Source organism: Oncorhynchus keta, chromosome 16 (genome assembly GCF_023373465.1).
Source record: "Oncorhynchus keta strain PuntledgeMale-10-30-2019 chromosome 16, Oket_V2, whole genome shotgun sequence".
Classification (NCBI taxonomy): domain Eukaryota; kingdom Metazoa; phylum Chordata; class Actinopteri; order Salmoniformes; family Salmonidae; genus Oncorhynchus; species Oncorhynchus keta.
The window spans coordinates 15,584,926-15,609,294 of NC_068436.1; the positions used below are offsets into that span (position 1 = coordinate 15,584,926).

Below are 24,369 nucleotides of genomic sequence, written 5' to 3' on the forward strand. Positions count from 1 at the left end.
CATGCCAGTACAGCAGCCCTGGGCTAGCTAAGCCACGCCAGTACAGCAGCCCTGGACTAGCTAAGCCACGCCAGTACAGCAGCCCTGGACTAGCTAAGCCACGCCAGTACAGCAGCCCTGGGCTAGCTAAGCCATGCCAGTACAGCTGCCCTGGGCTAGCTTAGCCATGCCAGTACAGCAGCCCTGGGCTAGCTAAGCCACGCCAGTACAGCAGCCCTGGCCTAGCTAAGCCACGCCAGTACAAGGCTGCATTTGAAATGGTACGGTATTACCTATATAGTGCACTACTTTTAACTAGAGCCCTATGACCCCTGGTCAAAAATGGTGCATTATATAGGTAATAGGGTGTTGTTGTGGACGCACATGTGAAGAACCAGGACATTGTGGTCTGTTAGAAAGAGCAACTACTCTCTGTTCTGGTGGAGACAGAGAGGACACTGTGGTCTATTTCAGAATACAGTACTCCTCTTATATCCCACCATAGCACAGCTCTGAACATGACTGGTATGGGTGTTCTGGTGTTCACTGGTTTGTGTTGAGGAAGTACAGGTGAGTTGAAGAAGTTCTGTTAGTGCTGGGATGGAACCAAAGCATAGGTGTGTGTGAGAGAGTGTGTTACATGTAGTGCCTTGCGAAAGTATTCGGCCCCCGTTGAACATTGCAACCTTTTGCCACATTTCAGGCTTCAAACATAAAGATATAAAACTGTATTTTTTTGTGAAGAATCAACATCAAGTGGGACACAATCATGAAGTGGAACGACATTTATTGGATATTTCAAACTTTTTTAACAAATCAAAAACTGAAAAATTGGGCGTGCAAAATTATTCAGCCCTCTTAAGTTAGTTTGCTGCGATTACAGCTGTAAGTCACTTGGGGTATGTCTCTATCAGTTTTGCACATCGAGAGACTGACATTTTTCCCCATTCCTCAGTGAGGTTGGATGGAGAGCATTTGTGAACAGCAGTTTTCAGTTCTTTCCACAGATTCTCGATTGGATTCAGGTCTGGACTTTGACTTGGCCATTCTTACACCTGGATATGTTTATTTTTGAACCATTCCATTGTAGATTTTGCTTTATCTTTTGGATCATTGTCTTGTTGGAAGACAAATATCCGTCCCAGTCTCAGGTCTTTTGCAGACTCCATCAGGTTGTCTTCCAGAATGGTCCTGTATTTGGCTCCATCCATCTTCCCATCAATTTTAACAATCTTCCCTGTCCCTGCTGAAGAAAAGCAGGCCCAAACCATGATGCTGCCACCACCATGTTTGACAGTGGGGATGGTGTGTTCAGGGTGATGAGCTGTGTTGCTTTTACGCCAAACATAATGTTTTGCATTGTTGCCAAAAAGTTCAATTTTGGTTTCATCTGACCAGAGCACCTTCTTCCACATGTTTGGTGTGTCTCCCAGGTAGCTTGTGGCAAACTTAAAACAACACTTTTTATGGATATCTTTAAGAAATGGCTTTCTTCTTGTCACTCTTCCATAGAGGCCAGATTTGTGCAATATTGGACTGATTGTTGTCCTATGGACAGAGTCTCCCACCTCAGCTGTAGATCTCTGCAGTTCATCCAGAGTGATCATGGGCCTCTTGGCTGCATCTCTGATCAGTCTTCTCCTTGTATGAGCTGAAAGTTTAGAGGGACGGCCAGGTCTTGGTAGATTTGCAGTGGTCTGATACTCCTTCCATTTCAATATTATCGCTTGCACAGTGCTCCTTGGGATGTTTAAAGCTTGGGAAATCTTTTTGTATCCAAATCCGGCTTTAAACTTCTTCACAACAGTATCTCGGACCTGCCTGGTGTGTTCCTTGTTCTTCATGATGCTCTCTGCGCTTTTAACAGACCTCTGAGACTATCACAGTGCAGGTGCATTTATACGGAGACTTGATTACACACAGGTGGATTGTATTTATCATCATAAGTCATTTAGGTCAACATTGGATCATTCAGAGAGCCTCACTGAACTTCTGGACAGAGTTTGCTGCATTGAAAGTAAAGGGGCTGAATAATTTTGCACGCCCAATTTTTCAGTTTTTGATTTGTTAAAAAAGTTTGAAATATCCAATAAATGTCGTTCGACTTCATGATTGTGTCCCACTTGTTGTTGATTCTTCACAAAAAAAATACAGTTTTATATCTTTATGTTTGAAGCCTGAAATGTGGCAAAAGGTCACAAAGTTCAAGGGGGCCAAATACTTTCGCAAGGCACTGTATATGCGTATATATGTGTGTGTTGATGCGCAAAGGTGTGTGTGTAGGTGTGTGTGTGTGTAGGTGCATAGGTGTGTGTCTATACTCACTGCTGGCAATGTTTCGGCTGTCCCCAGCCTGTGGTAGTGTCTCGTGTGCGTCGTGGTAGACCTGAGGCAGCCCTATCGTCCTGTCCATGTCCACCGTGTCCAGCACCACCGAGTTCTCCTGCCCGTTCACCGTGACATCACTGGCCCCTGTGATTGCGTTGGTGGGCGGGCCTCCCACTGACATCTCATAGTCTGGCGGAATGTCACCCCCACAGTCAAAGTTGGGCTGAAATCAATCAATCAAATATAAAAACATCAAAAACACTTTCCAAAAATAAAATCTCTCCAGGATCAGGGTCGGGAATGAAAGATGGATAGATGTTGAAAGACAGAACCTCCTTACTGGTATTCCCAGCGCTTTGAGGATGTTCATTTTACACATGGGACAGGTCCGATGGTCCAGAAGCCAGGGGTCCACACAGCTTTTATGGAAGATGTGTCTGAGGACAGAGTCACACACACGAACACGCACAGCCTTGATGATGTCATCAGTAGTAACAGTCTCCTTGGTAACATAGCATCACTCACCATGCTCTACATATGCTCTCAGGTACAGAACAGTAAATTATTGTGGCATATTAATGACTACCAATCATTCCCAATAGACCTACTGCAACACATGATCTATAGGAGACAATGATAGTAATGGGTGTCAATGTGTCTGCTCTCTCTAGTTACACTGACAAATGGGAGAGGCTGTCGTACCTGCACGGCAATATCCTAACAACATCATTCGCTTTATAGCCCTCGATGCACACAGCACAGTTGTCAAAGTCAGACTCCGTTTCCTAGAACACCAAACACACAGGAGACATTTGGTTGGTTGTCAAGTCTCCTTTTCATTTCCTGGAAGGTGAATAAAGCAGAGCGGATCAAAAGCCATGCAGCCTGTATAATTCATTCAAATTTAAACACACACACACAGAGAGAGAAAATAAAAATGAGTCAGTCATTATCATTGGGCTGATGGAAGTTCATTACCAAATGCTGCGCTTAGCAGGAGCGTGAGGAAACGGTTCGCTTCGGTTTAGAACCACATCACTGCTACTTAAATAGGTGCTTTTGGAAACACTTTACTTGAAGAGGGTCTATACATAAGGCATTCATAACCCCTTCATGAAACCAGTCATGAAACCTTTATGAGTGTGGCAGTATCATTCATAACAACCTTCGTAACACATTTATCCAACATCATAGAAGAGGTTCGTAAAGTACGCAGCCAGGTGTACCTTGTCTCCTTTCCTGATGGTTCGTACTTGGAGCTTACTGATGGCCTTCTTGGCTGCGTCTCCGAGACGTCTCTGCTCATAGAAGATCAAAGAACAACAAAGAAGGTGGGGGAAAGATAAGCAACCCAACCTGGCAACCCAAAAGAGAGAAAAGAATGTCTGGAATTTCCTATATATCCAATAATCGCTGACAAGGAATGGGAATGGACACATTTCAAGGTTAGAGAAAGGGCCTGAGATGCACGGTCTCCATCTGAACCATGGTGGACCATATTACTGGTTAATAGATCTGAAGGAGACGTTCTGAGAGGCTGTGTAATGTTTTAACCCGGCAGGATGAACAGTCGCTTAGTGATGTTGACATAGCAGCGTCTCTGAGCTGACAGTTAACCCTTTGTTGCAGACCAGAGCAGAAAACACAGGCCGAGTCAGGTCCCTGAGTAGTGCAAGGTATGAAAAAAGGGAAAGAGAGAGAAAAAGAGAGGGAGGGAGCGATAGAGAGCTAAATGCATGAGTAAGGGAGAGATTTGAGTGGATGATAGATAAATACTAAGAGACATTGAGAAAAAGGTAGGCTGTTAACCCTCGTCATCTAGGTCTACTCTCACTGTGGAAAAGAACTGCATCAGACCAGGCCACTGCCCACAGCTGCTCTCAATCAATCATCAAGGAAAGTCATTGTGACATCAACAGAGAACAGATTTGTGGTTTCAGGCCTGGCGAGTTCTTGGAGTGAATCATAATTCAACTCCAGTAGGTATGAAAAATCTAAAAATTGTCACCATGGTGCCCATTCGCCTTGACAACCCATGCGGTTGTCTGTGACATTTGTGTCAACATCGGACAATCTTAGAAAAAGGTTTCTTCAGCTGTCCCCATAGGAAAACCCTTTGAAGAACCCTTTTTAGGTCCATGTAGAACCCTCTGTAGAAAGGGTTCCACATGCAACCCAAATGGTTTTACCTGGAACCAAAATAATTCTCCCTGCAAGCAAAAAGGGTTCTTCAAAGGGTTCTCCTATGGGGACAACCGAAGAAACTTTTAAGGTTCTAGATAGCATCTTTTTTTGTAAAAGTGTGGGCCACAGTGTGTGCATTGACTACACTGTCCAACAGGACTACCCGGTTGACGGTCCAACAAGTTTCCGCTAGCAAACCCAGCTGTTGCGGTATTTTTAATTTTGGCCTTCATTTCTGGATGGAAAAAGCAGGGAGAGGTTTAGAGTAGACAAATCACCTCAGAGAAAAGCAACTGCTCTACATATAGATATCGAAAAAGTATGTTCATACTGTGGTCAAACTGCTAGTTTACGCTGTCATTACGGTCATACCATACCTGGTTGCGGTCACGAGCGTTGGCATATCTGAACCGCTGTATATAGTAGCAGATCAGAGACACACTGAAATACAGTAGGATGACATTACCAACCATGTCTTAATGTTATAATCCCTTCAGACGGTTGGTTACACAATGCTACACTCACTACGTTCCTCACATTAACCCAGTACCCCCTGTATGTAGACTCGTTATTGATATTTGGAGGGGGGGGGGGTGTACCAAATGACTATATTCATGTGTCTGTACAGTGAACCGTACCTGATTGCGGTCGCGAGCGTTGGCGTATCTGAACCGCTGTATATAGTAGAAGATGAGCCATGCCAGGGAGATGATCATCAGGACGATGAAGGAGATGGAGACAAACACCACCGACGTTCTGCTCACGTACTTCTGAAGGTTCCTCGTTCCTATGGTGATGTGCATGGTCACCGTGACGTTGCGTTCTAGTAGAGCAGCGATCTCCCGACCCTTGGGTTCCGGAATCATGATCGCCACGATATCCCCCGTACCTGTTGGAACAGGAATTTCCAGGTGAACAAAAAGAAGAGCAGTCGTTGGTAAAGTCAATCAAATATTTATCCGGTTTGTTAAAAAGTTGCAAAAGGGAGACATTTCTAGAACAGAGCAGAGAAAATGTCTAAACGGGCCTCTTGGAAATGGGCACTGTATTTTCTAAGTCACACAACAGCTCCTGCTAAGCGAAACATTTGGTGTTGTGTGATTTAGAAAATACAGTGCCCATCTCCAAGAGGCCCATTTAGACATTTTCTCTGCTCCGTTCTAGAACACCAGGCTGGTAGGAAGTCAAGACTTTGTCAGCTGCTACAAAATGTATCCAACCAACTACTGTAAATATGTTGTAGTTCATTGGAAAGAAAGTTAATAAAGGATCTGTTGAGACAACCTACACATCCATATGTGTGTATTAATGTGCCAATATTTTTTTTGTATGGGACAGAGATCTGCAACATGTGGCTGTGGGACTGCATGTGGCTCTTTAATTGCTCCTTTGTGGCTTCATTAGATCCCATTAATTTGTATGAGATTTGAAACCTCTCTGTGGAGGTATCAGACCCCTATTGTGTATCAGGGTTGAGCTAAACTATAAATAACCTGTATTCACAGAACACTGTCTGTAGAACACAGTGAGTAATTAGCATTAGGCTAGCCTACTGGGAGTTCATTCAGGCAGAGACAGGACACAGAGCTAACAAAACAAAACCCCTGGCTCTCCATGTCTGGGTCAGAGCCCTGTGGCCCTGTTCAGAAGGGAGAAAACATTACAGATTTCAAACAAATCTGTATCTGTCGAACAGAAATTATTTGTCTGTCACAGAGTAAGGAAGCATATCAGCTGACATTTCTATCAGCAACGTTTTGAACATTTCACGTCCCTGGTGTCACAATACCAGACCGCTTTGATAACACAGTCCAATTGACAATTAGGTCAGGCCCAGCTGCCACTAAAAAGGTTTGATCGGTAGCTCATTTAGGGTCAAACAAAGTACAACACACACCCCCCAGACACTCTACAAGGGAACATAATTTCATAGCAAAGCCATTAGTTCACACCACCAGATAGTCAACAGAGTGGAAAATTGTAGGATATTTTAACACTTTCACAACTGAGTTGAAGGTTGTTGAGTTGAATGTTATCAAGGTCATGGACAACAGAAGTGCCACTTTAACACGTTGTGTTTTAACACTTCAGTTAACTCCTTTCAGAGTTGAAACTAGCAAGTTCTGACAGGGCCTCCCACCAGACATTATTCTCATCCTCACCTCTCATCTAGCCCCTCTCCCTATGGCCTGTGACCTGACACTTCACACAATCCTCAACCGTCACACCAAGATACTAGAGCTTCAATATACCCTTTCTTCACACAGAAAATTATAATTATAATTACAGTGATAAAAGTCCTAAGCTAACACACTAAATAACACAATCGACTCCCCTCAAGATTTCAAAATGGTCGCCATTCACGTTCATAAGAAGCAGGCCAAAAAGCTTCAGCGAGGCAAGACTCCGAGTGCCTTAACTTGCAGCTACAGTATGTACTGCCTACCTGTCTATCGGACACAGACACACTTTAACCACTGACTGAAGCATTGGGAGGTGAGGTGAGAGTGATAGATAGGAAGTATAGCCTATCAGAGGTGTCTGAGTGGTTTAAAATCCCAGACAAGAGATTACACTTCATGGTCACTCCATCTGCAGCCACACATTGATGTGGGATGACGTCTGTGTCGTCAAGGGCCTAAGTGACTCATTAGCCTTTGGAACTCGGTGACATCATTTCCTCTAGTACTCTGCACCCTCGTTACCGTGGCGTCTGTGCGGAGCCACAGGAACACAGAAGCCCCATGGTGCTTCACTTCTTCACTCCATCTATCAGTAATTTCTAAAGGAGATGCTCGTTCACTCTGCCACCACCGCCGCCCAGGCAGCCCGGCCAGCCACAGGGCATTGTGGGATACCCTCGGCACCCGGCGGAGGTCTGAAAGTGGCCAAGGCCATTATATCACCATACCCTGGGGATGGATAGAGAGAGAAAGAAAAAAAAGAGAGAGAGGAAAGTTGGCACCGAGCAACACCATATTATCACTGCAGAACAGACAAAAACAGGTTGGAAAAAGCTGTGACTGAAGAAATAAAAGTAGCTGCAAAACTTTTAGCCCAAGAAAGACACAAAGCAAGCAGCAAGGCATTCAAAAATGGATGACTACGTCAACCCACTCACTAATGAATTCCGGATTAGAAAAGGAACATTGGACTTTACTCCAGAGACTGAAATATATTCACTAACAAATGCGGATTTAAAACCGCCAAAAGATTGCCATACGTCCATAAGGCTAAGAGCTAAGCTTCTCCTAAAGTAAATTGGCAAAATTATATAGCCTAATTATCTTACTCCTGTCGATACAGATATTCATAAAATAATTCATAAAATAATTTAAAATAAGCTACTACACCAGAAAGCATGATTTGGCCACAGAGGATCATTGGCTTTATTAAAAACATATAAGCTGTGGATCCTCGTAAAACTGACCATCCTACCGATCCTCGACTTCGGCGATGTCATTTACAAAATAGCCTCCAACACTCTACTCAGCAAATTGGATGCAGTCTATAACAGTGCCATCCGTTTTGTCACCAAAGCCTCATATACTACCCACCATTGCGACCTGCATGCTCTAGTTGGCTGGCCCTCGCTTCATATTCATCACCGAACCCACTGGCTCCAGGTCATCTATAAGTCTTTGCTAGGTAGAGCCCCGCCTTATCTCAGCTCACTGGTCACCATAGCAGCACCCACCCGTAGCATGCACTCCAGCAGGTATATTTCACTGGTCACCCCCAAAGCCAATTCCTAATTTTGCCACCTTTCCTTCCAGTTCTCTGCTGCCAATGACTAGAACGAATTGCAAAAATCACTGAAGCTGGAGACTCATATCTCCCTATCTAACTTTAAGCACCAGCTGTCAAATTAGCTCACATATCATTGCACCTGAACATAGCCCATCTGTAAATAGCCCATCCAACTACCTCATCCCCATACTGTTATTTATTTTTTTGCTCCTTTGCACCCCAGTAGCTCTACTTGCACAATCATATTCTGCACATCTATCACTCAGTGTTTAATTGCAAAATGGTAAATGGTAAAAAAAATTGTAATTATTTCACCACTATGGCCTATTTATTGCCTATTTATTGCCTTACCTCACCTCATTTGCACACACTGTATATAGACTGTATATAGACTTTTCTATTGTGTTATTGACTGTATGTTTGTTTATGTGTAACTCTGTGTTGTTGCTTGTGTCACCCTGCTTTGCTTTATCTTGGCCAGGTTGCAGTTGTAAATGAGAACTTGTTCTCAACTGGCCTCCCTGGTTAAATAAAGGTGAAATAAAAATGTAAAAACGCATTGCCTACAGTCAGAAGGCGCCGCAATTTGGACAGCGCACCTGGCAAATAGCCACATAGATGATTGTTGAGTTGCGAATGTCAGTGAAAAGTAGAAGCCCAGTCAGGCATATCGCAATATTTCAAAATCCAATTGAAGGAAAACATAATTTGGAATGCAAATGTCTATTGCTGTAAAGAAAAGACAATGAAAAGACTAATATGTCTTTTAGTTGTCAAAATTCTCAATTGAATTGAGTGAACAGTATAGCCTTTCTTCTTAGCACCAGCCAAAAGTTTCAGTCATACTCCCGGTGAGTGCGCATATCCACTCTTTCATGGTTGGGTATGTGCTACTTGAAAGTTAGTTTTTGGACAATAATTTCCTCCTCCAGGTTAGATGAACGTCATAATTGTATGTGTCTACCCTTCTCATAGGACGATTAGATGGATCAGACAACATCGTTTTAATTGATCTGTTTGTCAGTGTCAGCAGAGTAGGCTACCCTGTCATTTTTGTCGTACTAAAAAAAAGATTCTGCTATTGTCTCCAGTCATATAAAGTATAGTAGAATTGCATGACATGTGTTCAGAAAAGGCCAAGATGTTCCTGTGCAAAGAAAGAAGAAACGTATCTGATATAGCCTACAGCCATGCATTCAATGATTAAGTTATATTATTAGCCTAAATTACAACTATCCAATCAACTCATCACATTTGGAATAGTAGGCTATTTTACATAAGTCTGCAAATATGATGATGCATGGAATGATTTATTATAAAAGGTGCATTTTTTCAGGTGAAAATTTGCTTCCCCAAACTTGAAACTCACACTCCGCCTATGGGATACGGCCTATGCGATACGGCATGCTAATTTTCCTTGGCAGGGTTGCATGACTCACATCTAACAGTGAGAATAGGTCAAATTAGAGTGGGTGAAAGAGGGTGGTCAAAAGACAGAGGGAAGAGATGGAGGAGACAGAATACAACTAGTTTCTCTGTACTCTCGATCGGTCGCCATAGCGCCCAGTTTCATGACGCGGTCCTGGAAATAAACCTAGAGGTATGTGTGTGTGACGCAGGGACTGATCCCCCATGGACAGCACACATTTCATATGGGAAAGGCGCAATGCATTATTATGCTCATAAATCTCCATATGTAACTAGTTCGTTGTATAAAGCCACAGGTTTATGGAGAGAAGGGAGAGCAGATCTATAGATAATCTACATAATAATAATCTTTACTAGCCCAACTCTTCGTATGGGTCCAAAAGATACAGTCTTGAAGCTTTTTTCTCTCAAAGGCGTATCGTCTTGAAACGGAAGTTAAAGGGCTACTGGCAAGGTGTGCTTTTTCGGCTTCAGATGGCCTAATTGTTTCCAAAAAACTAAAACGACTAGACTAAATCTAATAATACACAGTGGTCTAATGAATTAAGCGCATCAGGAACAAAGAGCTCCGGAGCCAATGTCCTGGCATAGACGGGGCCTAAATCACATTGTGATGTAACAGTGCACAATGGGTAGTAGGCCGGAGGCTACTGTGTTACCCTGCATATAGGGTTTACACACAAGGCACAATGCATTAGGTCCAAGGACGTCACATATAGGCCTATATGCAAACAAGCGCGCGCGCGCACACACACACACAGTTGGCTGAATTAGCAACGAGCATTGCAGCAGCACCATGGTTTGTTCATACAAACGTCACATATAAGCCTATATGCAAACAAGCGCACACACAGACACAGTTGGCTGAATTAGCAACGAGCATTGCAGCAGCAACTGTTAAGGGTAGCAATTCCTAATGCAATCAGCGGCACAATCACCGACAGAAAAACAAGGCTGTGTGTGCACGGTAAACAGATCTCACGGCTGCTAATACTATTACGTTAACACTGAGCCCTACACCCTGACAAACGCTACACAGCTTTAAAAAAAAACAATGGGCTTGCTAACCTAACCAGATACCCCTCAACTGATGAATAAAAAAAAACTATCTGGACATGAGGGCACAATCCAACATGGATGCCAAAAGATTAGTAGCAACACATGGCCCCAGGGAGTGGATTCACTTCTTCCCCTCTATGAGCCTCGAGAACAATATGGCCATGGTAAGGGAACACATTGACAAAGTTCTACGTCTGCAAAGCTGCTTTTGCACACTGGCCATGCTTCAGCTGTTAAGTATGAGATCTTAAGTAGGTAGTGCAGAGTAGACTCAAGGTTTTAGCCATCTTTACCATCTGGGTGGGATTTTGGATTACATAGACTGGTCCCTGATCTGTTTGTGCTGTCTTGCCAACTCCTATGGTCATAGTCATGTCAATAACCACAGGAGTTGGCAAGACACTACAAACAGATCTTGGACCAGGCTAGAAATTACAACCCAGATGAAGGAGACAAGAATACAGACACAAAGATATTCCACAAGGGGCAAGATGTTATACACATTTTATCAATACTGTCTGCAAGTAGTTGGCGAATCCATTTCATTTAGAAAGAGAGAAAGAACAAGAAAACGGAAATAGCTGCTTCTAAAAATCAAAGCAGTGTGTAATATCAACCGATGGCCCGACAGAGGCTGAACTAGTCCAAAATCTCTCCTCTTTGTGGACACCCTTTAGCAAGAATGGTGCATAATAAACCAGGATGGTGCATAATAAGCCACGATGGTGCATAATCAGCCACGATGGTGCATAATAAGGCAAGCCAGGTGGAATAGAGAGCGAGTGAGCTTTTTAGAGTTGATTTTTAGAGGAAGGGCGCTAACCTGTTTATTGCTGCTGAGGATTAGGTTTTGCTAGCAGCCTTGAGGGCAGCATAACCTGCTGTGTAGTGGATAATAGTAGTTGGTTAGCTGTAATTAAACAGCACAAATCCTTATTCAATATCAACGGTGTTAGTCTGTCCAGCAAAAATGTGCATAAAAATATAAAATAATTCATACATGTAGCCACTGAAATTTGCATAGCCAAGATGGCCGACAAAACAACTGCCTAAAAAAACATAGTCAGGCAGAGGGAGGGAGCCACATACAGAAATCTAGTGATTAATTCCAGCTCTCAGAAAATGTCCTACACATGCTCATTGCTCTCCCTCCATATAAAAGCCAGACTGCAAGTGTCTAGTCTTCCATAAAGATCAGCCCTGATAGGATTCATGTGTCCTGTCCACAAAGAGGTCTGAGTGTTCTCATACAAAAAGGCCTTGTATGCGTTCTTTGTCACAGGTGGGGCCAACCTAATTAAGATGAGAGAGAGAGAACGAGGTTCTTGGCCCTCGGTTACCCTGGCCGATACAGTCCACTTCTGTTGGCACTTCCTTTCGCTTTCTTTTAGTCCCCCTTTCCCTCATCATTGCTCCCCCCCCATCTCTGTCTGTTCGTCTCAGGGCGGGGAGTATGAGTCTTAGCAGCCCCAGAAATAGCACAGTCTCCTCTTTTCCCAGGGACTGCCGGCCCGCTGTACCCTCTCAGCAGGAAGGGTGTGTGTGGTGTGGTTCGTATCCACATGCTTCCCAGACAAAATAGTTTGGAAGAGTTAGTGCATATATAATGCCGACTTTTTGTGACGTTTTGGTTCACTTCAGTTGTTCAGGCATACAATTTTTGCCGAAGTCTACGCCCCTTTGTCGGTGATTGGTCAATAATAGGGATTCTTCAGTAATGTCTTTGTTGTTTTTCATGCAAAAAAATAAAATAAGAGACAAATACTGCAAACATCTTAGTTAGATGTCAAATTGCAAGACTAAGATCCCCTCAGCAAAAACTTCAAAATGAATAACAGATTTCTTGAGTTATTTTAGATTAATTTAACTATTTTGAAGTGTATACTGGCTACGGCTTCTCAAAATGGACAAACAATACCATCAACACTTTTTTATCATTTTTCAAGCGATGGTCTTTTAAGGGAGTATACAAGCACACTTGTTCAGTTCACCTAGCCGAGCTCGGCGCCGGCCGAGCTGAAGAATACTGACGCCTTAAAAGACACATCCCCTGGACTGTGCCAGCCAAGCAGGGAGGGACCCAATGGGGGTCTCAGAGAGCTCGCCAGGGGTGGCCACCCACCCCCAAACCCCTCTCCTCGGCTGGCCCCATGTGTCTGAGGCATCTGGTAGGGCCTTCCATCATCTCTCCTCACTTCCCCATTAGAAGCCAGCATGCTCCTGTCCAGTCCAGGAGATGATGCAGATAGACATTTACATTACATTTAAGTCATTTAGCAGACGCTCTTATCCAGAGCGACTTACAAATTGGTGCATTCACCTTATGACATCCAGTGGAACAGCCACTTTACAATAGTGCATCTAAATCTTTTAAGGGGGGTGGTGAGAAGGATTACTTTATCCTATCCTAGGTATTCCTTAAAGAGGTGGGGTTTCAGGTGTCTCTGGAAGGTGGTGATTGACTCCGCTGTCCTGGCGTCGTGAGGGAGTTTGTTCCACCATTGGGGGGCCAGAGCAGCGAACAGTTTTGACTGGGCTGAGCGGGAACTGTACTTCCTCAGTGGTAGGGAAGAGAGCAGGCCAGAGGTGGATGAACGCAGTGCCCTTGTTTGGGTGTAGGGCCTGATCAGAGCCTGGAGGTACTGAGGTGCCGTTCCCCTCACAGCTCCGTAGGCAAGCACCATGGTCTTGTAGCGGATGCGAGCTTCAACTGGAAGCCAGTGGAGAGAGCGGAGGAGCGGGGTGACGTGAAGATAGGGCTTGGAATCTGTCAGAGACTGCCAGTGAATGTGAACAAAGGGGTTTATATGAATGTAATTACCAGTTTTGGTCCACATGGCGTAATCCTCAGTTAAAAGAAGGCAAAACATCAGCAATGGTAACCATTCCATTGATGCCAACCCTCATGCAACCCGATCACCTGCACAGCTTGGATGCCCATACAGACAGACACCACTCTGTATTGGTTGGAGGAGGTGTGTCAGTGCTTTTGCAGCAGGCTAATGCAGTTTGGCAGCGTGCTAACAGGGTGATAGTGCATAACCTACCTGTCAGCCCATTGTGAAGGAGGGTGCTACATTTTACAGCACGTCGTCAAACCAGTCGCACAGTCAGGTTGTGTTAAGACACAGACATGGTTTGTTTAGTTTCAATCCATTAACATGATCTGTCTCAGTAAACAGAGCTACAGTAAAGACAAAAGTGTAGCCGAGCTCAAAACGCATGTGGGCAACACACACACACACACACACACACACACACACACACACACACACACACACACACACACACACACACACACACACACATTCGGTGCATTCGAAAAGTATTCAGACACCTTGACTTTTTCAGACTGTTGTTACATTACAGCCTTATTCTAAAATGGATTAAATGTTTTTTTCCCCCTCAACAATCTAAACATAATACACCAAAATGACAAAGCAAAAACAGGTTTAGAATTTTTGCAAATTTATATTTAAAAAAAAAACAGAAATATCACATTTAAATAAGTGTTCAGATCCTTTTACTCAGTACTTTATGAAGCATCTTTGGCAGCGATTAAAGCTTCAAGTCTTCTTGGGTTTGACGCTACATGTTTGGCACACCTGTATTTGGGGAGTTTTTCCTCCATTCCTCTCTGCAGATCCTCTCAAGCTCTGTCAGGTTGGATGGGGAGCGTCGCTGCACAGTTATTTTCAGGTATCTCCAGAGATGTTCGATCAGGCTAAAGTCCGGGCCCTAGCTGGGCCACTCAGGGACAATCAGAGACTTGTCCCGAAGTCACTCCTGCATTGTCTTGGCTGTGTGCTTAGGGTCATTAGCCTGATGGAAGGTGAACCTTCACCCCAGGCTGAGGTCCTGAGCACTCTGGAGCAGGTTTTCATCAAGGATCTCTCTGTACTTTACTCCATTTGTCTTTGCCTCAATCCTGACTAGTCTCCCTGTCCCTGCCGCTGAAAAGCATCCCCACAGCATGATGCTGCCACCACCATGCTTCCCTGTAGGGATGGTGCCAGGTTTCCTCCAGACGTGACGCTTGGCATTCAGGCCAAATAGTTCAATCTTGGTTTCATCAGACCAGAGAACCTTGTCATTTGCCTTTTATTGAAGAGTGGCTTCCGTCTGGCCCCTCTACCATAAAGGCTTGATTGGTGGAGTGATGCAGAGATGGTTGTCCTTCTGGAAGGTTCTCCCATCTCCAGAGGAACTCTAGAGCTCTGTCAAGGCCCTTCTCCCCTGATTGCTCAGTTTGGCCAGCTCTAGACAGAGTCTTGGTGTTTCCAAACTTCTTCCATTTAAGAATTATGGAGGCCACTGTGTTCTTGTGGACCTTCAATGCTGCAGACATGTTTTGGTACCCTTCCCCAGATCTGTGCCTCAACACAATCCTGTCTTGGAGCTCTATGTAAAATTCTAGACTAGACTGCATGTGAAAAGATAAGGAATGTGGAGAGACGGTATGGATTAGAGGTCGATCGATTAATCGGAATGGCCGATTTATTTATTAACGATTTCAAGTTTTCATAACAATCGGAAATCGGTATTTTTGGGCGCCGATTTGCCAATTTTTATTTTTTATTATTCTTATTTTTTTTTAAATAGCTTTATTTAACTAGGCAAGTCAGTTAAGAACACATTCTTATTTTCAATCACGGCCTCGGAACGGTTGGTTAACTGCCTCGTTCAGGGGCAGAACGACAGATTTTCACCTTGTCAGCTCGGGGACCTGCCGCTCTCTCGTTGCAGTCCACAAGGAGACTGCCTGTTACGCGAATGCAGTAAGCCAAGATAAGTTTAATGCTAGCTAGCAACTTATCTTATAAAAAACAATCAATCATAATCACTAGTTAACTACACATGGTTGATGATATTACTAGATATTATCAAGCGTGTCCTGCGTTGCATATAATCTGACTGAGCATACAAGTATCTAAGTATCTGACTGAGCGGTGGTAGGCAGAAGCAGGCGCGTAAACATTCATTCAAACAGCACTTTAGTGCGTTTTGCCAGCAGCTCTTTGTTGTGCGTCAAATATTGTGCTGTTTATGACTTCAAGCCTATCAACTCCCGAGATGAGGCTGGTGTAACCGAAGTGGCTGGCTAGTTAGCTCGCGCTAATAGCGTTTCAAATGTCACTCGTACTGAGCCTTCTAGTAGTTGTTCCCCTTGCTCTGTATGGGTAACGCTGCTTCGATGGTGGCTGTTGTCATTGTGTTGCTGTTTCGAGCCCAGGGAGGAGCGAGGAGAGGGACGGAAGCTATAGTGTTCCACTGGCAATACTAAAGTGCCTATAAGAACATCCAATAGTCAAAGGTTAATGAAATACAAATGGTAGAGGGAAATAGTCCTATAACTCCTATAATAACTACAACCTAAAACTTCTTACCTGGGAATATTGAAGACTCATGTTAAAAGGAACCACCAGCTTTCATATGTTCTCATGTTCTGAGCAAGGAACTGAAACGTTAGCTTTCTTACATAGCACATATTGCACTTTTACTTTCTTCTCCAACACTTTGTTTTTGCATTATTTAAACCAAATTGAACATGTTTCATGATTTACTTGAGGCTAAATTGATTTTATTGATATTATATTAAGTTAAAATAAGTGTTCATTCAGTATTGTTGTAATTGTCATGATTACAAATTAATTTAATTAAAATTTTTTACATTTTAATTTACTTTTTTATTATTTTTTTAAAAATCAGACGATTAATCGGTATCGGCTTTTTTGGTCCTCCAATAATCGGTATCAGCGTTGAAAAATCATAATCGGTCGACCTCTAGTATGGATCATGAATAGAGGGAGGGTGTTTTATGTAGGACTCATAAGATGCCCAGACGGAAACACCTTCGACTGAGGGATAACATACCCAACTGATTAAAATGTCCATTGGATGTGCTTGACTCTCCAAGCTGGCTCATCTTAAACATGTCCACCCATCACTACGCTGTGATAGTTCAATTAAAAGCACGCCACGAAATCAGATGTCTAAGAAACGTTGTCATAGTAACCGTCGCTTTCTGTAGATGTTCAAGCCAAGGCTAAACAGAGATGACTCAATTAGTACATTTGAATTAGTCTGTCGACCCCATTAATACACAAAGTGTATTTATGGTACTTCAGTGTCACCATTGAATTGGGTAGGTTTTACAAAAACAAACAAAGACTCTTCTACATGCACACACACTAAGTTGACAGAAGCTGTACCGGGGCGGCAGGATGGCCTAGTGGTTGGACTAGTAACCGGAAGGTTGCAAGTTCAAATCCCAGAGCTGACAAGGTACAGATCTGTCGTTCTGCCCCTGAACAGGCAGTTAACCCACTGTTCCTAGGCAGTCATTGAAAATAAGAATTTGTTCTTAACTGACTTGCCTAGTTAAATAAAGGTAAAATAAAATAAAATATGGATTGCCATTTGGATCTCTTGCAAAGCAGGACTCAGTTTTACAACCCAAAAATGTAAATAATTTTGGGTTTGAAATCTTAACTGTGCTAAATCCTTCTGCCATTAATATTTATGTCCACCCAAAACTAAAATCCTCCTACTTCCTGTCCCCCCTCTGCTCCTCTTTGTCCTTGATTCTTTCCGACATGGCTCAGGGAGAGACAGCAGGAGAGACAGGCTCTAAATTGTAAAAAATAAAACATCTGTCTCTTCATCTCCCTTCATCTGCACTGATTGGAACATACCTGACAAGTGAAAACAATAATGGTGGAAGCTCATCATGAGGCTGGCTTTCACCTGGTCAGTTGTCAGTGCTGAAGAAGGACAGGGAGGGAGGTGAGGTCAGATTTTGATGCGGTCAAGAATGAGCCGGAGAGAGAAATTACAGGAGAACTCTTTAGCTTACACAACAGCCTCAGCCTGGTCTGAGCCAGTACCATGCCAACCCCTGACTCAACATTTGGCCCAGTTCAGAATCAGCGAGAATTAGATATGCATTAAAATGAGATATAGGCTAAAAATGTATAGGGAATGTGTAGGATATCAGAGCTTGACTGATGATCTATCCCAATGCAGTCAGGGAAACATGCATCAATAGTCTATACGAGCTGGGTGGATACAACTCCCAGAGGGTCATGGTGAGTTCATGCATGGGCTATGCAGCATAATATCAACATATCTATTTTACACAAGTGGCCCATTCCCTTAACAAGTAGGCCTGCAATCCAAAATCTAGTTTTGTGGACAATGTGCTTCAAATGAACAATGTGCTTCTTTGTTGATTAGTTCAATATATAATAGTGAGTTTGACAGTTTTGAGCTTGTTGCTTACTGACATGATTGCATTGCCAGTATTCAACAGCCTAAAACAGTGTGCCATTGCCATAACGACATGATAAGAGGGCAGAGCACTTGTAAACTGTCACCAAGTCACAACAGTGACAAGTACAGTGTCTCATACAAGTGATACAGTGCATCGCATACAGTCATGTAAGATTGATGAGTATGATGCATTTCTCCCCCGAAAGTGTAGTTTACCTTGATGAGGCATTGTTATGGTATCGTTGATATTAGTGGAGCCCACGTTATAAATTATGACTGCAGATGCGTTGTGGAGTGCAGCGACGCTGTGAATTTTATCTCTGAATGTACAATTCCCCGCAGCTATCAACGCCATCCAAGCATTGTTTTGATAAGGCAGGGGATACTTAGCGTTCGGGTCGCAAGCTTGTCTCTCTTGCAAAAGCAAAGGCATCAACACTTGCCCTCTTGCTTCTTTCTTGGGGGAGTGCTCGCCATATCTTCCACACTCAGTCTTCTCTGTTTTGATTTCTGAAGTCACGGGATCCACATAAGTAACGTTGACAAACGCGGTGTACCATTCCTCTTTCTCCGCCACTGTAAAGTCCAGGCACAGCAAATGCACGAAGCAAAAGGATAGCAGCCATGTTGATAGAGCTAGACTGCGGCAGGCTTGGATGAGGGACATTGCCATGTTCAGTCCGAGGATATAGCGAATGTTTCCCTCTCCACCAAGCCTAAAAGCTGCCTCTCGCTGGTAGCCTCCCCCTTTCCAAGCTCGACGACTGCGATTTCGGACTACCCTGAAGTTGAAATACTTGAAAAGTGATGTAGCAAACCAACTGGTTAAAGGTAGCTTCTGATTGTTGACAGAAATGTTTTTAAACAGTTGGTTGTAGGCGTGCTTCTCCACCCTGCCTACTGCTACCTAAGCAACCGGCCTGCAATGTTGTTATCAGTCAGCTGGACAAGCTTTCTGAACATGTGACCTGGGCGGGGATCACGAATATAGTCGAACCTGTCCCCCATAATAAAGGCTAGTGTTCGCCTATACAGGGATCGGCAATAGGCGACCTCGAATTATTTATTTTCGCCCACCAAAGTTGTTAGTAAAAAAAACAAATATATATACACTACCGGTCAAACGTTTTAGAACACCTACTCATTCAATATTTTTTTCTTTATTTGGACTATTTTCTACATTGCATAATAATAGGGAAGACATCAACACTATGAAAACGTTTGACCGGTATATATATATATATATGTTCGACCGGTATATATATATACCTCCCCACACACACACTAAATTTACATTGGGGGTTTCGAATTAGAGCATAATATTGTCAAGACACATTGCAGAAAAATAACATGATCATAGCTGTGGGTCTGTGACCTGTAATCGATTAAACATTGCCCTCTGCTGGGTAAATATTGGGATTACATATTGCAAGCAGTTCTTCAAATTGACCTTATTAAGAGAGCACTGTATCCTACTACATGTCTATCATCATGCTAGCCTTTGGAAGAGAGTATATAGGATGAATGCGTCATAGGCCCTATATACGTCCCAATTAATCACATTCTTTCCAATGAATAGAAGTCTAGATAAATGCAGTCTAATAATAGTTTCACATAAACTCAAATCAAATGTTATTTGTCACACGCTTTGTAAACAACAGGTGTAGACCAACAGTGAAGCGCTTACTTACGGGCCCTTCACTTAGCAGCAATGCAGAAAGAAAGAAAATAGAGGAATAATAGAAAGTAAAACACATAATAATAAAACAAATAATACACAATGAGTAACGATATACCCGGGGTACTAGTACCAAGTCAATGTGCAGGGGTACGAGGTAATTGAGGTAGATATGTACATATAACTAGGAATAAAGTGACATATAATGAACAATAGTATATACTACATGTACATACAGTTTGTGTGATGACCAGGTATAATTAGACCCAGGAACATGTACGATACATGACGAGGGCTAACAGATATCACACACACACAAACTGTGAATGAGAAACCCTGCTCTATGTATTTTAGTGTAAACAGCAACCCCATGAACAGAGACAGTATATTATTATATGCATTGAACTGTATTCTGGAAGGTTCAATAGGTATTTCTAAGTGTCAAGCTTATCATGTTTGGGCATCTGACCTGCCGGTGGGTCTACAGCAGTGTTGGTGTGGCTCTGGGTAAATCCACAGGAGCATCCCACCTGAATACATGCCGAATAGGGCTTCATGCAAAGAGATATGTTAGTGTGGATATTGGAACCGAGCCATACAGTCTCAGGCTTGTTGCGTTGCCACTATTGATGTGTAATTATTCTGAACGCCCAAAATACAGCAAGTCATCCATATGGAGTTAGATTTGAACACAAGACTCGTAACAAACGTTTTATGAACCATGGAGAAATGTAGCCATAAAACAACATGTGCTTCTGTGAAAAATCTGATTGACCACATATTTCGTGAACAACGTTTCTGGGCGAGGCTGGATACCAGGAGGATCTGAGAATGACAGACTGTTGTTTAGTACAGTAGCCTACACACACACACCATTGTGTTCATATGGACAGATGGAGATAGATACAGTAAACCTACATGAGGTCAGATGAGATGGTATATTGACTCTAGAGAGTATTTTTGTACAGTAGTAAGGTGACAGGTCGTTGCATTTCCACAGCACAGCCTTTTGGGAAGGGAGATTTCACTGGAAATAACTAGGCCATGTCTCCATCTAATCACTTTCCTTACCGTTTTGAAGTAGGAAACCTAGAAGTATTTTATGCCATTGCCACCACATATGAAATGATCAAATCTATTCCATTTGATCTGGATTTGCCAAGACGTAAAACTATTGACGTAATCCTTTTGGATTCAATTCAATCAAATCCACAGATGTTGTATTTGTACAAGACCGTATGAATTTGGCCCTCAGTCAGTGGTCAGGTGCCTTGGTAATAGTAAACATATTGTGAAATATGTATCTCTTGCAGTAGCTGACAGCTAGCTGACATTCATTATGTTGGTATCAGAGACATGGGGGAACTTTAAGGAAATGACTCAGAACACAGAATGACACAGAACACATCAACAACAGCCATCTCATGATACTTTGTAGTGGTTAGAGCACCTACACAAAATAACCCCGTAATGCCAAAGTAGAATTATATATATATATATATATATATATATATATATATATATATATATATATATATATATATATATATATATATATATATATATATTACTAAACAATTAAATATGAAAAGCTGAAATGTCTTGAGTCAATAAGTATTCAACCCCTTTCTTATGGTAAGCCTAAATAAGTTCAGGAATAAGAATGTGCTTAAATCACAGAATACAGTAGGTTGCATGGACTCACTATGTGCAATAGTGTTTAATACTGTAGTGGGCTAAATCAGGGTCACAGTGATTATTGGTAGTCTTAAACAAATCTACATTGAAACAAAGTATATACCTCACAGACATGGTTATGGGCTTAAAAAAAAGTCACCTATACCATGTCAGATATAGAGTTGATGTATTACATTTTGATTTTGCATCCCAATATTACACTTTATATACATCACAGAAGACCGAAATATAACAAAATTGTAGAAACAATGTCATTTGTCTGTTTAAAAAATATATATATTAATAAAACTATAAATCATATTAATAACATTCCACCCATGAGGCCTGCAGGAAAGGGCTACAGTGATTTTTGAATGACTACCTAATCTCTGTACCGCACACATACAATTATATGTAAGGTCCCTTAGTTGAACAGTGAATTTCAAACACAGCGCATGCACGCTGACATGGTCGCCGGTTGTACAGTGTTTCCTCCGGCACATTGGTACGGCTGGCTTCGGGGTTAAGCGAGCAGTGTGTCAAGAAACAGTGCGGCTTGGCAGGGTCGTGTTTCGGAGAATGCATGGCTCTCCGCATTTGCCTCTCCCGAGTCTGTACGGGAGTTGCAGCGATGGGACAAGACTGTAACTACCAATTGGGTATCATGAAAAAGGGGTAAAAACGTTATAAATAAAGTTAAGCACAGACTAAATCCTAGAGGACAGCCTGGTTCAGTCTGCTTTCCAACAGACACTGGGAGACAAATTCACCTTTTGTCATGTGTGCTCCCTCTCCGGCCTCTAGGTCACCAGGCTACTCGTTATGTCGCACACCTGCCACCTTCGTTACGCGCATCTGCGCATCGTCAGACTCATCTGGACTCCATCACTTCCCTATATATCTCACTCCCTTTGGTTCCTTCCCCATGCGTCATTGTTTCGGTTTCTTGTTTTGTATTATGTGCCGTTTATTTTACTAAAAAACTCACTCCCTGAACTTGGTTCCCGTCTCAGTGCACATTGTTACACACATTGTTACACATTCCCTCACCTAAGGGAAGTGGGAATGTGGGAAGGACTTCGTGTCCGGGAGTTGCTACAGGCTTGCATGCCTCAGACAGATCGCCAGGCTCCCCAGCCTCCGCCTGTTCGTCAGGCTCTCAAGCCTCAGCTGGATCGCCAGGCTTCCCTGCTACAGCCGGATCATGCCTTCACTGGATCACCGGTTAATCGCAGGAAACCGGCGACAGGTTTCCTGCGCCTCAGCAGAGGTGATCGGTCCGTTCCTGATCTCGGGAATCGTCCCTTTGGTCGGCGTCTTGCAGCTGGAAGGGGGTACTGTCACGTGTGCTCCCTCTCCGGGAGGGAGCACACGGTATTTTCCACCATCATTTGCAAATAAATTCATTAAAAATCCTACAATGTGATTTTCTGGATTTTTTTTCTCATTTTGTCTGTCATAGTTGAAGTGTACTTATGATGAAAATTACAGGCCTCTCTCATCTTTTTAAGTGGGAGAACTTGCACAATTGGTGGCTGACTAAATACTTTTTTGCCCCACTGTATGTATCAAAAGTAAATGTAATTGCTCAAATATACTTAAACGTCAAAAGTCAAAGTATAAGTATAAATAATTTCAAATTCATTATATTACGCAAAACAGGTGGCACCATTTTCTTGTTTTGAAAATGTAATGATAGCCAGAGGCGGATGACCACATGTTCTCTTGATAAGTGCGTGAATTGGACAATTTTTCTGTTCTGCTAAGCATTCAAAATGTAACGAGTACTTTTGGGTGTCAGGGAAAATTAATGGAGAAAAAAGTACATTATTTTCTGTAGGAATGTCGTGAAGTAAAAGTGAAAGTTGTCAAAAATATAAATAGTTAAGTAAAGTACAGATACCACAAAAACCTACTTAAGTAGTATTTTAAAGAATTTGTACTTAAGTACTTTACACCACTGCCTACACCCTAGAAATAGCCTAAATATGACATACCCTAACTATGCTATTCTGGGGTGCCCAGGTAGCCCAGCAATTAAGAGTGTGGGGCCAGTAACTGAATGGTCTCTGGTTTGAATCCCGAGTCTGCAAGATGGAAAAATCTGGTCTTCTGCCCTTGAGCAAGGCAGTTAAACAACAACTGCGTCGTTGACATGGGATAAGGCAGCTCCTTGCACCTCTCTGATTCAGAGGGGTTGGGTAAAATGCGGAAGACGATGACATGGGATAAGGCAGCTCCTTGCTCCTCTCTGATTCAGAGGGGTTGGGTAAAATGCGGAAGACGATGACATGGGATAAGGCAGCTCCTTGCACCTCTCTGATTCAGAGGGGTTGGGTAAAATGCGGAAGACGATGACATGGGATAAGGCAGCTCCTTGCACCTCTCTGATTCAGAGGGGTTGGGTAAAATGCGGAAGACGATGACATGGGATAAGGCAGCCCCTTACACCTCTCTGATTCAGAGGGGTTGGGTAAAATGCGGAAGACGATGACATGGGATAAGGCAGCTCCTTGCACCTCTCTGATTCAGAGGGGTTGGGTAAAATGCGGAAGACGATGACATGGGATAAGGCAGCTCCTTGCACCTCTCTGATTCAGAGGGGTTGGGTAAAATGCGGAAGACGATGACATGGGATAAGGCAGCTCCTTGCACCTCTGATTCAGAGGGGTTGGGTAAAATGCGGAAGACGATGACATGGGATAAGGCAGCTCCTTGCACCTCTCTGATTCAGAGGGGTTGGGTAAAATGCGGAAGACGATGACATGGGATAAGGCAGCTCCTTGCACCTCTCTGATTCAGAGGGGTTGGGTAAAATGCGGAAGACGATGACATGGGATAAGGCAGCTCCTTGCACCTCTCTGATTTAGAGGGGTTGGGTAAAATGCAGAAGACACATTTCGGTTGAATGCATTCAGTTGTGCAGCTGACTAGGTTTCCCCTTTCCTCATTTAGTTATATACTGAGGAAATCCTTACTTTAGGTGTTTTCTCCTTCAAGGAGTGTTTACCGTA

General features: G+C 43.0%; 1 protein-coding gene across 1 annotated transcript in view; it reads right to left on the minus strand.

Moving 5' to 3' along the window:
* The window catches only part of LOC118377029 (RING finger protein 150-like), a 34,521-nt gene extending 15,559 nt beyond the window's left edge, over positions 1-18,962 (minus strand). The window contains exons 1-6 of the mRNA XM_052464794.1: positions 18,217-18,962; positions 5,130-5,380; positions 3,534-3,605; positions 3,010-3,092; positions 2,648-2,744; positions 2,305-2,530 (exon numbers count right to left, since the gene is read on the minus strand). Of these exons, the coding sequence (XP_052320754.1) occupies positions 2,305-2,530; positions 2,648-2,744; positions 3,010-3,092; positions 3,534-3,605; positions 5,130-5,380; positions 18,217-18,673 (1,186 nt within the window). The 5' untranslated portion in view covers positions 18,674-18,962. The remainder of the gene's footprint in view (positions 1-2,304; positions 2,531-2,647; positions 2,745-3,009; positions 3,093-3,533; positions 3,606-5,129; positions 5,381-18,216) is intronic.
* Positions 18,963-24,369: the final 5,407 nt, after the last annotated feature.